Below are 16714 nucleotides of genomic sequence, written 5' to 3'. Positions count from 1 at the left end.
ATTATTCTCTCATGTACATGTTTCACGTTTCTCTGGGACAGGCCGTAGATCTAATCCCAAAGAGCAGCGACTCAAGAAAGGCTGGGGTTTCTTTTGTGTTAGATTGCTGTAGGCACTGTAACTGGTCGGAAGCATTCTTCCACCTTTTACCTGGATCACCTAATACTGCCAGAACCAACTTATAATTCTGGATGACAACATTTAAGGAAATGTACTCAGAAGTAGCAACATCTGACATTCAGAAATCACTGTATCATTTTTTAAGTAGCTCCTGACAGATCTACTGCAGTTTACTTTCACTGTATCCCACTAAAAACAGCTTTAAAACATCAGCTTCAATATGAAAGTGATTCAAAGAAAACCAAGAAAGGATTAAAGAGGAGGTAAAAAGAAAGATGACAGGTACAGTAAAGCCACAGGGAGAGAAAAGAAAAAAACAGAACAAACCCAAACATTTTTGAGAGGTGCTAGAGAGCCCTTGGCAGGAAGATGCATTGATTCCAGTAATAGTTTTCCATGCACTGGAATTTACATGGTTTGTGGCACAAGACAGCATGAAGTGGCACTATTGGGCTTCTTGTCCTGGCAAAAAAGCCAAGAGGAATACCTTTGTAAAAGCTCCAAGTCCTCCAGTGACTGATTTGGGGCTCTGCACCTTGGAATGGCTCCCAATGGGACAGAGGGGTGGCATGGTGGCAAACAGAGAATCCTCCTGCTGCAAATAGGAAGACATGGTGCACAAAATCAGTGAAATGTCTAATGGAAGTAATAAAACAAGTGACTGCTAATAAAGGGTAGTATGGACCATCTAGGCAGGCCAAATTACCTGCACAAATAAAGACATTTCCAGAATCAGTCAACAATTAATTAAATGGAGTGTAACATACTTAATACAACCTACAAAGCAAACTTTATTTGGAATGTTACATCTCCAACAGCAGTAACTGTTTCTTACTATATCACACATAGGTGAAAGAAATCGACTCATTTTCCCTGGCTAGCTTTTTATACAAAGTGTTTCAGAGCTGTAAAATTCAAGTAGGTTGAAGCGGTATTTTATCAATGCATATAAATACCTGATGGGAAGGTGTAAAGAAGATCAAGCCAGATAACAATCAACAGTAACCAATGAAAGGACAAGAGTCAATGGGCACAAATTGAAAAATTGAAACACAGGACATTCTGTTTAATTATAAGGAAAAAAAAATATTTAATGGACATAAAACACTGGAAGAGGTTGCCCAGGGAGGCTGTGGACTCTCCAGCTTTGGAGATACTCAAAAACCAACTGGATGTACTCCTGAGCAACCTGCTCTACTTGACCCTGCTCTGAGCAGAGGAGTTGGACTGGACAAACTCCAGAGGTCACTGCCAACCTCCATCATTCTGTTATTCTATACACAGTCTCAGAGAGAGAAGACAATCTAAGAAGAAACAAGTTACAAAGGGGAAAAAATATGTTCAACTTAAGTCTGCAAGCAAAATCCTCTCAGATGAATTTTTGCTGTCCTGTAACTAGGAAGATGCGATGGCATACGGTCTTCCCAAGCAGAACTCACTATTTGGCAGAAACAGTGAGGCTACATAAGCAACTGAACTAAAAATATTTTCACACCTGCAAAATCATGCACCTGGCATTTCTGGATCTGAGGCTGGTAGAAAAACCAAATGCACTTGAGGAAGTTTGTTACCATTCTGTTTTATTTAAGTAAAATAATTGTACTCTGTTACAATCAACGTGAACTCCAAAGCCATGGTTTCACAATCACTTGGCCCATCCTTGGGCTGGATCATGACCAGAAAGCAAGCCCTCAGGCTCTATCCTAGCGCTCCTGCCATCTTCCTTGTGCTGACACATACAGCTGAAAACAGATCAGTTTTCAACCAGATCATCTGCCTGCTGTGGTTCACCACACCACTGCACAAGTGGCAGCAAACGGGGAGTGTGAAGACAAGGCTAGAGGCACAACCAGTCCTCTCCACAGCAGCTTGCATATCGGTCATTTTAAGGTGGCTGAAGAAACACAGCTTTAAGTAATAAAAAAATACAGAGAAAGCTAGCACAGTGATGAAAAGTGGCGAGTTAAGCACAATCTGTAACATCACAGTGAACTATCAGGCACTCCCTCCTCTTTAAAGAAACCATAAAATTACACTTTTCCACCAACCAGAAGACATTAATCAAAATATATTACTGTTTACAGAGCTATGATCTTTTTTTTTTAACATACCTTCAGTTTTTAACTTTGCCCTGGAAATACAGAATTCAACTGTCACTAATGACACGCGCCTACTCTGACTCACTGAGAACCTTTCAGAAAGAACTGTCCCAAATCAGTGAAAATTAAAGACTCATGAATAGTTTTCAGCATAGTTAAGTGAAATCCATCTGAGCAGACAGGCTCTTAAAAGCTGAAGAGCTACCTGCACACCTGACACTTAAAACACTACTCCAAACCAATTGCTTCGGACAGCAACCTTCACCACTTTCTTCCTAACAGACACTAACAGTATTTCAGTTCCAAATATAAAGAGATTTGGTCTCCGCAGGCTGACTGGCAAGCCTTTGCTCCCCACCAAATCCTGCATTAACATTTTTCTGACTTGGAGACAGGGAAACGCTCCTGCTTTCAGCAGCACACCCACCAGCTGCTTTCAGAAAGAGCCACACTGACGGCGCTTCCCTGCCAGAAATAGCCTTCCTAGCACAAGATGTGGGAGAGATTTTACGTGAGACAGTTCAGTTCCATACCTTTTGGGCTTTGCAGATCAGATGCATGGTGGACCCCATTTATCACTGTTTGTTTACACACTGGGTTACTCCACTGTTTACACAAACATTTTTCTAAAAGCAGGCAGTTATAAAACCACTAAATGGGCTATTTTCAGGCTGCTAGGAGTGGCTGCTGTACAAAGATAATGAACAGAGTGAAGGTTTTGAGGTAGGCACCTCTGGTTTAATCACATATTGTCACTAAAAGTGAAAAAGATCAAAGTCAGCTACAGAAGAGCTTTTTTGAAAGACAAGACATTTTGAGAGCTATGCTCTCCATGGATCCCCTTGTAGAAAATGCAAAAAAGCAATGCCTTTAACAGAGGTGTAGGCACGTCTAATTAGAGCTGCATGAAGTGACACTATCATCTTGTATAACCACCATGTTCTCACACAGCTCCCTCTGTTAGACACAGTAAATCTTCATATGAAATGACAACCTAAAGAATTTCCTCGAAATGCAGGATTTATAACACTTAAAAAGCCCTATTTAATAGGAAGCTGAATTTTAAATGGAAAGTACACACCTAACGAGAACATTACCTTGACAGCTGAGGTGACAAAACTGTTCCCATGGGTCTTTGATACAGGAGATCCAGTTCCGTGAGAGGCCTGACAAACACTGGCCTGTTTGCTGGTTGGGCTCCCTGCGTATCAGGAAACAAAGGACATGTCAGGTGAGGGCTGGCGAGCCGTGCCAACAAACACATGAAACCTCTTCTAAGACGACACACAGCATTTATTTTCAACTGTGTATTCTCCATGAAGTACGTCAAGTGGGAGTTGGCATGGGCACAAAACAAATCCACTACCAAATTTCCACCGGCAGAACCCTTGCCCCAGAGGGGGTACTCTGCACCCAGAGCTCCGTTTGCTGCAGGCAAATGGAAAGGCACCTTCCTCGGAGCCTGAGGGTATCGGCTACAGGTGCAAACATGTGAAATTAGGACAGTAAATGAGCTGCCAGTGAGAACCTGCTGCAGAAGCCCTCTGAACCTACACCAGCCTCAGACACTGGCAGAGGGGAAGGCTTGGAGGAGGCTGGAGCAGGAAGGAAAAGGAAGGCCAGGAAAGGAGAGAGACAAAGTGAGGAGTAACATGAGGAAGGGACAGAGTGAGGAGGGTGAAGGAAGAAACAAAACCAAGGAATTAAGACACAGGGTCCTCTATCTGCAGAAGACTGCTCTTGCAAAATTAACATACGGATATATGTGCCACAGCACTCTCCTGACCCCTCAAAACGGATGGGGGTTCAGTGGTAAACTTACCCTGCATTACCAGTGTGTACATAACACTTTGTTGCTCAGCAGCAGTTTATTACTGCTGTTGGGCTGGTTGGTTAGTTTTGTTTCTTCAAGAAATGCCAAAGCCACAGACTACACACACGAAAACACAGTAATAGTCTCTCACACAGCTGTACTACAATCTGCATTTAAATTTAAAAGCAAGCAAGCAGCCATTTCAGGGGTTTGGAAAGGCTGGCTTTCAGAGCATAGAGCTCTTGCCACTCATTTTAAATATGATCTGCAGTCTTATCAAAAACGTCCCAGTGACTTTGTCTGTAGTATCACATTATGCTCAATCCAGCCTGGCTGCTGTAGCCAAAAAGCCAGTTCCACGTTCCCTCTTGCTCTGTCATACAGGGTCTGGTGATGAAGCTATCTGACAACAAAGCTCAGTCTGGGGAGAGGAGGGCATTAATTTTCTGCTCTGCCACTGACCTGATCTGACTTGTGCAGGATACGAGCAAAGCAGCAGGAGCGCAGGGGAGGGAGAGGCAGCAGGCAGTTTCTTCCAGGCCAGTCTGCACTTACACCACACTAACATGGTGGGAAACTGCACCTTTAACAGCATTGAGATTTGTATGTCCAAACCATCTGGTGCATCTACAGAACCTACCCTCCATGTGCAAATCTCTACTAGGACAATACAAAAGTTACCCAAACAACAATAAACCACGTGTGCAGAGCAGACAGTAAGGCCAGAGGTAAGGAAGAAACAGAACAGAAAAAAAGGCAGAACCCCCCCAAACAAACAAAAAAACCCAACCCCAAAAACCTATTGGTGAAACAGCTTCAGCGTTAGCAAGAAATTCCTAAAACATACTTTGAAAAATTCAGCTATGACTATGCTCCCCCTACCAATTCCCTCTGTGAAGAAGCTAAAATGAACATGACAGCTGTGTTCCCTCAGATAAAAGGAGGAACTGTTATTAAGAGAAGAATATTTGCATTTTCCAACCATGCCCAGCAAACAGTTTGCGTATTACATGTACGCTGCACTTCATCACATAGCTCTGAGCATCCTTCTGAGATGCTAGCAAGCACACACATACATAAACAAACATGTTTTTAAATAGACAGTGGTTCTTGGCCACAAATCACAACAAATGAAAGACTTTTGAGTAACTTTTTCCTCTAGCACTGACACAAACTACCCATTGACCCCCACACCCATCACCCATCTCCTGCAGCTCATTCCTCCCCCTGGACCCAGGCTTACAGCACCACTGAAGCACCAAAATAATCCAGTTAGAGGAATCCAAACTGGCTGGAATTGGACCAGCTATAAGTTAAAAGCAGTAACAAAACCCAGCACGGCTGCTCTGGTAACATGGGTCTATGCATTTCAACACATGTAAAGCACCGTACGCTGGGACTTGAAGACTGATCTGCCTGTCACTGCAAGCTCTCCATGCTTTGTGCCCACATCCGCAACACAGTTCTCACCCAGCCACCCATGTTTCTGTCTAAATCTCCATGCACCACAGTCTACATTACTTCCTCCCCTTCCCTTTTTGCCTGCAAAGAACAGGCTCTCTCTGAAGAGGTGTCTGTGGATCCCATTCGGCCTTATGCTATGTGCTGTTTCCTAATGGAAGTCATGTTAAAGTCTGAGATACCTTAACCATGTTACACAGGCCAGTTGTGCACACCAACAATACCTCCTTCTTTCTTTGCCGAGCACTCTTCCACCTTGACAAACTGAAATACTGTTATTGCACTCATCATTTTAAAGGAAGAATAAACCTGAATGGGTAAGACTAAGCCACTGCCTTTGGTGATCACACTACACACCTGTGCTTGTGGCTGCTGCTCCAACCATCTGTCCAGGCTTGTCCACAATAACATACGGATTATTAATGACTGAACTAGCAGAGCCTTGCTTCATGTGCACCGGAGTGGAGGTTGGGGTACGAGGTAGCGGAGATGGACTAGGGGTCGATATTGGAGAACCTTAAGAAAAAAAGTCCAATGCTTCTATCTTGTAAATGTTGTAAGAACATAAAAATACAGCAATAGTAGTACTTTTTAAAATGGCTTAGAGAAGGAACATTTTTTGAGGATGCATTTCCCAGCCTGAGTGAGATCACATGACTTGGAGAAGGAAAGAGGAGACAGAAGGAGAGGAAAGGCATGTAAAGCACTATGGCTCATACCTACCCTGGACATTCTCTGCCTACCAGAACAAGCAGGGTTCAAAGGGACCTTGAGAAGCCAAATGTTCTGTCCCTGAATCCTGAGGGATGTGACCTAAATCATTCTCACTGCCAAGACCAGTCCATCCAAGGAGAGGAAGAAAGCAAGAGAGCTGAGCTCCTTGAGAGGTGCTCTCCTTCTCTTGTGGAGCCCACAGTACGGGCATTCAGAGCCAGGAACTGAGCAGTTCATGTAACAAGGCTGTGCGATACAGCAGCCATCAGACAGTCATGGACACTCTTGCCCCTTCGCTGCTCTCACTACAGCAGAAGCCCTTAACTGTAAAATGTGCAACTTCTGTGTAACAGGACCAGGAAAGGGAAAAACCAGAGAAGAAAAAAGTTGCATGAGGCAGTAAACAAGAAATGCAGAGAAAAGGACAGGCAAGGCAGTGATCAGAGAAAAAGAGATGGCAGCAAGCACACTAAGCTTTGACTGCCTGTTAATCTGCTTTCTTGGCAGTGATTGACAATTAAAATGGAACATAAATGCCGATCAAATAAAATCTCCGTTGTCTTATGAACTGCTTTTGGAATCTGAAAGGGGTGACTCTTCTTGGCAGATGGCAGAACCTTGGAAAATATTTAGCAAGGAAACATTTAAATAGCAAAGATCAACAGAGAGCAGTCCAAGGATTTTAAGGATAGGATGGCCCCTATAATTCCTGCTTTCTGGGAAGCCTTGGGAAAAGAAGATCAAGAGGAGAGCTTATTAAGAAAGAAGAAAGCACTTGGCATAGGTTCAAATGTAAATCAGCCTGAGTACAGTTTTAAGATGTCAAGGAACAGTATTGAAATGTAATTTTAAAAAAACAAAACAAAACCAACAAACCAGACACACTTGAGGAAAATTATCTGGGAGCAGATCATCAGAAATCACACATACTGATAGCTGGTGCTTCATCCTCTCTACCCAGAACACCAGAAAATGAAGGAACGTTAACAGGTCCTTTCAGCTTCAAAACATATGACATGATGAGCTGCACATTAAAACCTTCTGATGTAAAACATCATCCAGTGGATGGCATCATGCCCAGGGCAGGGAAGGGACTATAAGTGAAATGAGTAAACAGCACCTTGACCACGTTTGATTCAGAAGCTATCAAAAGAGTGTATCACATTGCTCACTGCAGTCAGCTGACAATTTAATCCAACGGAGGGTGGACTTTTGGAAGAGGAAGAGCAAAGCTGTTCCATCTGAGGATATATCGCAAGTACAAGAGGGACTATTTGAGTGTACAAGGTCGAACCTAATTATTTGCCAATAATCAGAAAAAAATTTTCTTCTTAATCCATCCCAGCTGTCTGAAAACAGGAGGGAGAAGAACACATATGTGGGCTTCTTCCCACATATAAATACCCGACGTGGAAGCTGCATCCTTGCCTGGGCCTTTCTGTGGGTAGCAGTCCAGCTAAAGTCTATCTTTCTATCTTTTTCGTACTTAAAAGCATTCAAGAACAGGGAGAGAACAGCTCTCATCCTGCTTTTGATCCAACGTGAAGCATTTCACACTTGTGTGGTTTTTTTCTTGAACATTAAGAAGTGTGTTTAGCTCCTTATCATAGAGTTTCCTACTGCCCAATGTTCAAAGATTGGCAGGAAATCAGGGGAAGGACACAAAACAAGTCCAACTGGTTCACTCTCTCGTTTTCCAGGGTGAAGCACTGGGATAAGTAAACTAACATTCACCTGATACAATCTTGCAACTCATGGTGATAGGCTGGAAGGATTTTCCTGGTGACTCTGCAGGGCTTGGACTCTGACCTTGAGGCACTATTTTACAGCTAGCTGCAATGGGTTGAAAGGCTGAATTTCCATGAGAGCCAAAGGCAACTTTCTGTGTGGCTAATTTGGTGGGAGTCCGTTCTATCGAAGATGGCAGGGAATAAAACGTGGCATGTCTTTCGGTTTCAGCATTCCCAGGGAATCCTGATTAAAACAGGGAAAACAAGAGAAATAGTTCTTAGGCTGAGACATCTAATTCCTTACTGTGCTTCTCCACACAAACAAAACTCAGGTATGACAAACATGTTCTTGAAGGAAGGAAGGAAAAACAACCGGCGGGCAGTGCTGAACAGGGAGAAAGTGGGGTAGGGGGTTCCTCCTGCGCAAGCTTGTTGGATTCGTCTCTGAACAGAAGAATAAAACGCTACTGTGCACAGCCTGTTCAGCTGTGGCAGGTGATCAGCCACTTCTCAAGCATTTTCTTGGAATGACCTTTCCATTGACCAAAAGCTGTTGGTAGTTTCAAGTGTCCTCAGTTAGGGCTCCACAAGGCTAAGGCTGGACCTCCTTCGGAGAGCATCTCACAGCACATTTTTTCGAGTAAGAGCACAAGGAGAACACCTACTGCCTTTTGGCCTGGGTTATCTGACGCAGAAGGAGATCAATTAACCTGGAGCTGACGAGAGAAGCCACTGCCTGTCAGTGTAAGAAAGAGGCAGGTTTACTTGCTTCCTGTTGGCTGTAGCAGTGCTCACCTAAAGGTGCTGCATATCTTCCTGTTCAAATAAAAAGCCTGTGAATTTAAAATTTGGTTGTGTTTCTGCTTTTTTGGCCACAAGAGAACACTGCATTTAAACAGTGGACATTCTTCTTGCTGAGCCAGAACACTGCCAGTAGCATCGTGGCACCTACCAGAAAGCACACCATGCACGACACCAGCTTAAAGCCATTCCTTGAACACAGAAGTGCCAGGAGAAATCATGAAAGGCATCAGACAATGTTGCACGCCACTGTGTTTTGAAACATAAAGTTGCTGTTTCCAGCAAGCTTCTCACACTGAAATGTGTAAACCATAGAAGACACCCTTCTTTCTCAGCCCAGTTAACCAAGGTCCGTCACGTAAGCCTTGACACCACGTATTTTAGAGAGTAAAGTTAAATGCTAACAGAGGCACAGTTTTTCCTACCTCACATGAACTAAAAACCTAACAGTGTGCCCCAGGGGCCAGCACTAGCTTGTTTCAGGCATTGCAAATGATCCTAAGGCATCAAGTGGTGCCCCACTGCAACGGGCAGTGCATTTCCTGACCTTACAAGGGGAGGAGAATGAGACCATGACATGCACAGATGCCACCCGTCAGACAAACATACACTACATCTTTTTCAGTCTCTATGTCCAACACCACAGTTATGTAGTCATTTGTGTTCCCCAGGTCAACTCATGTTAGGCACCAATGTATATAACTGAACACAGCACTAGACCAATTCCTTAAACGCGTACAGTCCGCCCAAAATTCAGAAACCTAAAAACTGCTCTGAAAACAGTCTGCCAAGAACAAAACTATGAGTGCTATCCAACAACCATTTTTCCAACTGTATCTGCTGCATAAAGCTCCATATTCACTACATCTAGCAAAACAGCCCACTCAAACTCCAGATTAAAAAAAAAAAACCCACACAAAAAAACCCAAACCAACCCCCCAAAAAAACGTAACAATTTCTGAATTACATTTCAGAGTACATTGAGGAAACAATCACCTAGGCTGAGCAATAAGCAGGTAGCACTGGCAACCTTTAAGGCACAAAAACAACTAAAAGGAGGTATCCAGAAGAGCTGAAGTTCCAAGAATTTGAATTTCACCAACACCCATTCGCTTTACCTTTGTCCACAGAAGCATCTGGGCTGGAGTCCCGCAACTGTTTAATTGGTGAAGAAGCTTTCACTGGTGCTGGGATACTCAATGGCAGTGGTAAAGATGTAGGAACATCAGAAAGGTCAGACTCTGAAGACTGGGAGAAGAGATACTCCTCGCCAAGGGAATGCCTGTGTAGCTCCACATCCACTACCTTCCAAAAAGAGGAGAAAGGACAACATTAATATTTGGTGGCTAAGTAAAGATACAAAAAATGAAAACAACTGTCTTTTCTTTTAATTTTAACGTCTAGAAACTTCTGCCTCTCCTCTCCCCACCTCTGTACAACATTTCTATTCATTTCAGGAACACTTCACAGAGGTCCAGCAGCACTTGAGCTAAGACAAAAAATGTTGCAACACTGAACCTCCACAGTAAAATAGCACATTTCTCAGTCCATGTGAAAATCTGAGCAGTGAACACTGGAAGGAATACAGAGCCCAGCTCCAAGCATCCCACTAAGGAAAGGACAGCATCCCCCCTTAGGGACAAGCACAAAACTGCAGCTTGCCTTTTCTGCCTTTTTTCATAAGGCCTTGAGAAACACACCACATTATCTACTCTTCAAAAGTGTTCTTTAATCACAGTAGACATCTCGCATTAATGTTTTCTCCACAGACTGAAAAGCTGAAGTAATGCAATTTCACCACAAAAATTTCCGTTCACTACGTACAACAAGGGGAAAATAATAAAAAACCCACCTTTAGAGATATAGCAAACTGAGTTATTAATTCACTTATTTTAAGTTTTTAAGAGTTCATTTTCCACGAAGATGCTGAATCTCAACAGATGCAGAAACTTAGAAATACTTAACATACTGCAAAATTTCAGCAGGACAGTTAGGTGATCTCTTTAACTTAAAGATCTCTTTTATGTATGAGATCTGCAGCAGACTGGTCAGGGCTGGAAGGGCCCTCCGGAGATCGCCTAGTCCAGCCCCCTGCTAAAGCAGGGTCACCTACAGCGGGTTGCACAGGAACACATCAGAATGCAAATCAAGGCATTTGGTACCAGAAGCTCCACAAAGAAATAAACATTAAAACTGTAGTACAAGTTAAGTTCTTTATGAAAGAAGAGCTGGAAACAGTCTCCCCCAACTAGAAAGGGGAAAAAAATTACTGTTGTCATGATTAGTGACAAGGTGTCATCATCATTTCATTTAACAAGAGAGCAAAAATCTGCTTTCCAGAAATTGTGAAGTCAAATGGGTCTGACTCAGTGCATAATCCTGTATATCGTTTCAAACATCCGTAAGGTAATCAAAGTACAGTATCCACCCATGACCCACTGACTTACCGTTTCTGCGCCAAGTGTCTGCAGGCCTGTGTAGGTCCTGTCCAACTGGGTAAAACAATACAATATATTTATATTAACTAGGGCAAAACAGTATCTTAGCTAGAATTTACAATACAATCTGTTTGAAAAAGATGAAACTAAGCTGAGCAGCAGCGCTCCAAAGTTTTGAGGCCACCGGGTCAGAAATCTGTGCGCTTTGTTAAGTACCCTCTCTTCTGCAAAAAAGGCAACCACAACCCAAAGCCCACACTGGAGGAGGAAGGAGCAAAAGCTGAAGGCAATGAGATTGTTGGGGAACTATTATTTCAGTCTAAGAGGAGTCTTTCAGAGTGTCCTTTTTTATTCCTGATGTCAATATGAGGAAACAATACTAGGAAAAAAATCAGATTTAAACTGACCAGCACAAAGGCTATGTTTACACCATAATTTTTGATTAAATCACTCTTTTACACTGATTACCAGCTGATAAAGAGGCAGAAAATCCCAGAGGCATCTATCAAAATACCTATAGAGAAGCTGGGTTTGACAGACTTGTGGTGCCCTGGAGCTCAGGGGCAGACAGGCTGCCAGCTGTGGAAGGCTCAGCTCACTTCTATCGACTCACAGCAGCCACAGGCTCACCCCACAAACAGCAAAGATTTGCCGATTTGAGTTCTTGCGTGCAACAGACTGGCTCAACTTTCTTCTGTTGGCTGAGCTTCCTTCGCTGCACAATGGCCATCATACTGGTACCTATTTCTCCCCCAGTTATCTCTCTCCAACTATATTTCACTCATTGTCTGCATATAAATGTCCCTAAGTTCCAGGGGAACATTTCCAACCTTCTCTACCGTCTGTATTTGGGGTTGTGAGGAGGTATCTATGTTAGCATGAAATTCATTAATACAGGCAGAGTTTAAATACAACTAATCATGCTGCTCAAAGAAATGGGAAACTAAACCAGCTCAGGACTTAATTCCACTAACAGTAGGGACTACTAATTAATGAAAACAAGAGCAATGGCCTAGTTTTCCAGGACTGCTGCATACTGCATACTACAAATCCTACTAAGTGTTGCAGGACTGATAAAAAGAGTTGAAAAATAACACTCGCTTCAAAAGGAAAAAAGGAGCAAATGGGGAATCTTGGCCCCTCCCTGCCACTCTAACAAAAGAATCTCTACCCAATACACGCAAGCACTGAAGGAACAGAGCAGATACAGCAATCACTTTACCAACAGAAAAACAGCCCTGCAGCACCCTGTCAAATGAAAGCCAGTAAGAGCACGACAAATATCTCAAACTGTAGGAAACAGCAGGTAACCGATTTGCTGCTCTGAGCAGAATCAGTTCCAGCTTCTGCAAGGCTGGGTTCCCTGGCTACCACATCAACTCCAAAATAGCCAGGGTAAGAGGCTTTCCTTCTCCAGCTCAACTATTCATGTGCAAATAACCAGCAGGACACACACACACACAAGAGAAGCAGACACACAAGTGGAGCCTCTTCTAGATTCTGCAAGAGAGCTCATTTAATTGTCTTTCTCTCAAATATTTTGTTCAAATACCTTCAAATTGTGTATGATATCAATCCTCTTGTTCTGGCTATCCTTGAAGTGTATCTGGACTCTCACTGGAAATTCTCCCCAGCCTCTCCTAGTCAGGTGAAATGGAGGTTCTCTGGAAACAAATAGCGGTTCACATTTTGGATGCAGAAGTGGTACAGCTTTCACCTACCTCTTCTTTAGAAAGCCAAAGGCTGCTTTTCTAGCTAACAACTAAAGCTATCTTTAGGCCTGCTATGCACCACAGAATGCAATCCCAGAAAGTAGAATTTTACAGCTTTGGACAGCTGAAAACATACTTTTATTTTGCACAAGGGGACAGGGAAGAAAATGGTAAAACACTGTTGGATGAGAGAATGCAAGAAACAAGCACCTTAAAAAAAAACCCGAAGGCTCTAATGCCAAATAAAAAACATTTGTTTCAAAAAAAAACCCAAGTCATCTCCTAGGACACAGCTGTAAGGTGAGTTTTCAATGCAGCATTTTGAAATCACCTTCTGCTATTCCCTGTGCAGTAGCAAGAAGGCACACGCTTCACAGAACGCCAGAGGAAGAACATACAGACAACAATGAAAAGCAAACTCAACCACAGTCATTCTCCAGGCTGGGAAAGAAGGGTGTATTTATCTCTTAACATTTACCATTACTTTGTTATTTCAGCTTGTTGTTACTGTAAATGTAACAAATGTAGTTTTGCAAGGGAACAAAACCCAAGAAAGTTAAAGGCTATTTTTAGTCCAGAACATTAATGGTCACTATGATGACTGGAACTGTGTAACAAGAAATCAATTAACCAGATGGGATTAAAACAGAATACAAACACTGACATCACATAGTGGAAACTGAGAAAGGCACAAAAAGACAGCAATCAAGTGTAATTTTAGTTATGTCATACAAGAAATATAAAGAAGTTTGTTTTCAACTTGCTTAGGGTTGCCTTCTCAGAAACATTACTGAGCCCTATCAACACTTCTTACCTAAGATAAAAGTCCTCCTGGAGTTGCCTGTCAGCAGTTTAAGTTTGCAAGAACTAAGTTGCCACTCTGTACCTAGGCAGCCTCCCCACCCTCTCTGTGGAGAGAAATTTCTTTGGGAAGACACAAAGTAGCTGGAAGGCATCCTCCCACCCTCTTGGTCCAAAGCTGGGAGAAGGAAATACAGACAGGGCATTTCCCTGCCTGCAGCGGTCAACAGAGAACTGACCCCGCTCATCTCAGGAGGGTTACAGCTCTGAATGCAGGTTTGGGAGAGGGCAGAAAAGCTGCCCTGCTTCTGTAGGGCCAGCACCACCACACTGATGGGAAATACCCTGAAGCATAAAGCCAGCGCCGCTGATCTCACTACAGTGGAGAAATATTTGGGAGAGGGACACAATTTCTTGCCCAACGCACATGTATTATTAAAACTGTGGGGAAAACAGCTTTCTGAGACTCCTTGTTCTTTTCCACACTGGAATGGAAGGGACGTAGAAAACATCTCTTTTAGCAACAGAAATCTAACCTGCACAGCATTGCAACACATACAGGAGATGCACAGACTCGTACGAATAATATGAAATGCAGCAACTGAATGCTTTTTCTCAGTAGGAAATTAAAAAACCCCAACAAATAAAACCCACAGCTGTCTGGCACATTTGCTACACAAATTTATTTTTCCTATTATTTTGGAGTAAGTCAAGCCAAGCCAGAGGTTAAAGACAGACATGGAATACTAAACAAGGAAAAGAAGTTGCTAACTTTCTAAGAAATTTGGCACGGTAAGCCTTGCAAGCATAAAGACTGGAATACTGACTAGAATAACTCATTATTACCTCACTTCTACTAGGTCATTAGGTTTGTAACTGGGATGGAGGAAGAACCAAACTTTCTTGACAAAATGATTTATGCTGGGTTCTCTCCGAGAGCCTCGGACATACACCATCCATTTATGGGTTGACTGATCATTTTCTTCCCTCTTGTCAGGGGGAATGTACCTGGCAAAGAAATTAAAAAACAAATGCACAATAAAAATCCCAAATAGATAAATACCACAAGTAGTACTTTGGGCAAGATTAGGCACAAAATTTGGGGATGGTAAAATGCCTGTGTGTTTTTCACTCTGACAGGTCATCCAAAACCAGATACAAGTCCCATAAACCACTCTATGCTTCTAACACACTTCCTCTATTTTAGTGCACAACTGCCACATGAAATTTGTCCATTTAAACATTTGGCACTTATTTAGAAATACTTAATTTTAACATTCCACCACTGTGAAATCTCTTTCCCCATCTTATTGTCAGATATCAGGAAATAAAACTGCACCAAAACACAACATCAGCAACTCTGCTACCATAAATACAAAAAATAACAATTCTTAAGTTTTTAAGAAACTTTAGTCAATACTTGGTTCCAGGCCCAGACTTAGGCAGATTTTCAAGACAATTCTAACACTGTAAGTTTCGTCAGCAAATGTTTGCTACTTTCTATGCAAGAGGAAAAGACTGACTTGAGTAGTGCAAGGGTGGAGAGTTAAAACCTGGGCTTGTCCATAGTTTCCTAAAATGAATGCTTTTCTCCACCAAGTTCCTCAAAGTTCAGAAGTTATGTATATTTATTTACCCGTTCTAAAATTTTTTGGGAAAAAATTATAAATAAAAACTGCACAAATTAATTTCTTCAGACTGTGCTGGACTTTCACAATTTTCCTCATTCTGGTGGTTTGGGTTTTTTTTTTTGTTTTGTTTAAAAAAAAAAACCCACACTGTCCCTATGGACACACTGAATTAGCCATCAGGACAACTTGCTTTTCCAAATTTTCATGGAAAAACTTGGGATTTCTAACTGGTCAGAACAGGCTGAAAGACACCCCTTGAGAGAAACAGATCTTTAAACCTTTATATAAAGATATATAAACTACTAAAACACTTTTCATCCCACAAAAAAATCATGCGGACACTTGAGGAGGGTAGCCTTTCATACAGTGATTATTCAAGAGCAATACCTCATACTGTGACAGCCTAGCAATTTTATTTGTCTCCTAATTTTAACCTCCTATTCCATTTAATCCTGATATAAAGGACCATCCCTCAGACTCCGTATACTAACTTGGAGACGTTGCCAACCACAATCGTTTTCTTCACATAAAGTCGTGAAGTTTCATCATTTGACAGTCCGGCATTTCGTTGTCCTGGTTTTTGAGAGCTTGAAACACCCGAACTGTCCTGAGGGTAGGGGAAGAAAACAAAAAGGCAAACAAAAAACCAAACATTCCTCTTAAACATCATTTTGTTTGGTGCTAGAAAAGCAAGGTATTGTTAAAAAAAGTAAACCTGCATAGTTAAATGAGAGACCAACAATGAAACATCCCTAAAAATACTTAAATTGCTATCTAGGCACGTTTAAGCGACTCAGGCACGCAACAATGATATGCTGCCCAGCCAAGTGTACACTGCATGGCTTAACTGAGTGTACGTTATGCGACATACCATGGATCTGAGCCACGATTTCAGCTTGCATTTCAAAAGCACTGCCACTGCACTATCTGAAAAAAAGTCAAGCACTGCTAGAGTGGCATCATTTTGGTCACTAATCAGAAACAAAGCTAAATCTCCCACGAGTGGCTTCTGAAAATCTGAATCTTTCTCATCCCCAGCCTCTGCTGCTTTGAGGAACTCAAGTGTTGCTTCCCAGTAAAGAACTGAGGCTGGGCTTGAGACAAGAATTCAGCTCCAACTCAACAGGGATAGCAGTCAGCTATACCACATCACCGACATCTGGATAAGCCTACAAATCCACTGTAATACTTGGGCATTATAAATCCAGCAACCTCGTAACACAACCTCAGCTATCAGGCAGTGGCCAAGACTCCCTGGTAAAGCGATGCCATGACTGCCCACAGTGCCAGCGCGGGCTGCACCGCTGCTTGCATGGCAACGAGAGGCTTTTTTATGACTGTTGGATGAAGCGAATGCCGACAGATTAAGAGACTGCTGTTCTCTCACGAACAAC

At 42.5% G+C, this 16714-nt stretch overlaps 1 protein-coding gene across 9 annotated transcripts in view; it reads right to left on the bottom strand.

The window, feature by feature from the left end:
- The window catches only part of YEATS2 (YEATS domain containing 2), a 50063-nt gene that overhangs the window by 24492 nt on the left and 8857 nt on the right, over window positions 1-16714 (bottom strand). For 7 of the 9 annotated variants that reach the window (XR_008749356.1, XR_008749357.1, XM_055816946.1 and 4 more), the window contains 9 exons: window positions 15812-15927; window positions 14536-14697; window positions 12729-12840; window positions 11186-11230; window positions 9857-10043; window positions 7942-8181; window positions 5851-6009; window positions 3317-3420; window positions 608-715 (listed from right to left, as the gene is read on the bottom strand). Coding sequence is in view for 7 of the 9 variants with exons in the window: in XM_055816946.1 (XP_055672921.1) it covers window positions 608-715; window positions 3317-3420; window positions 5851-6009; window positions 7942-8181; window positions 9857-10043; window positions 11186-11230; window positions 12729-12840; window positions 14536-14697; window positions 15812-15927 (1233 nt within the window). In the remaining 2 variants the exon portion in view is untranslated. The remainder of the gene's footprint in view (window positions 1-607; window positions 716-3316; window positions 3421-5850; window positions 6010-7941; window positions 8182-9856; window positions 10044-11185; window positions 11231-12728; window positions 12841-14535; window positions 14698-15811; window positions 15928-16714) is intronic. The other 2 variants (XM_027779539.2, XM_027779540.2) reach the window with 2 other exon arrangements.

Source organism: Falco peregrinus, chromosome 12 (assembly GCF_023634155.1).
Source record: "Falco peregrinus isolate bFalPer1 chromosome 12, bFalPer1.pri, whole genome shotgun sequence".
Taxonomy (NCBI): domain Eukaryota; kingdom Metazoa; phylum Chordata; class Aves; order Falconiformes; family Falconidae; genus Falco; species Falco peregrinus.
This window is presented reverse-complemented; position numbering and strand designations above follow the sequence as displayed.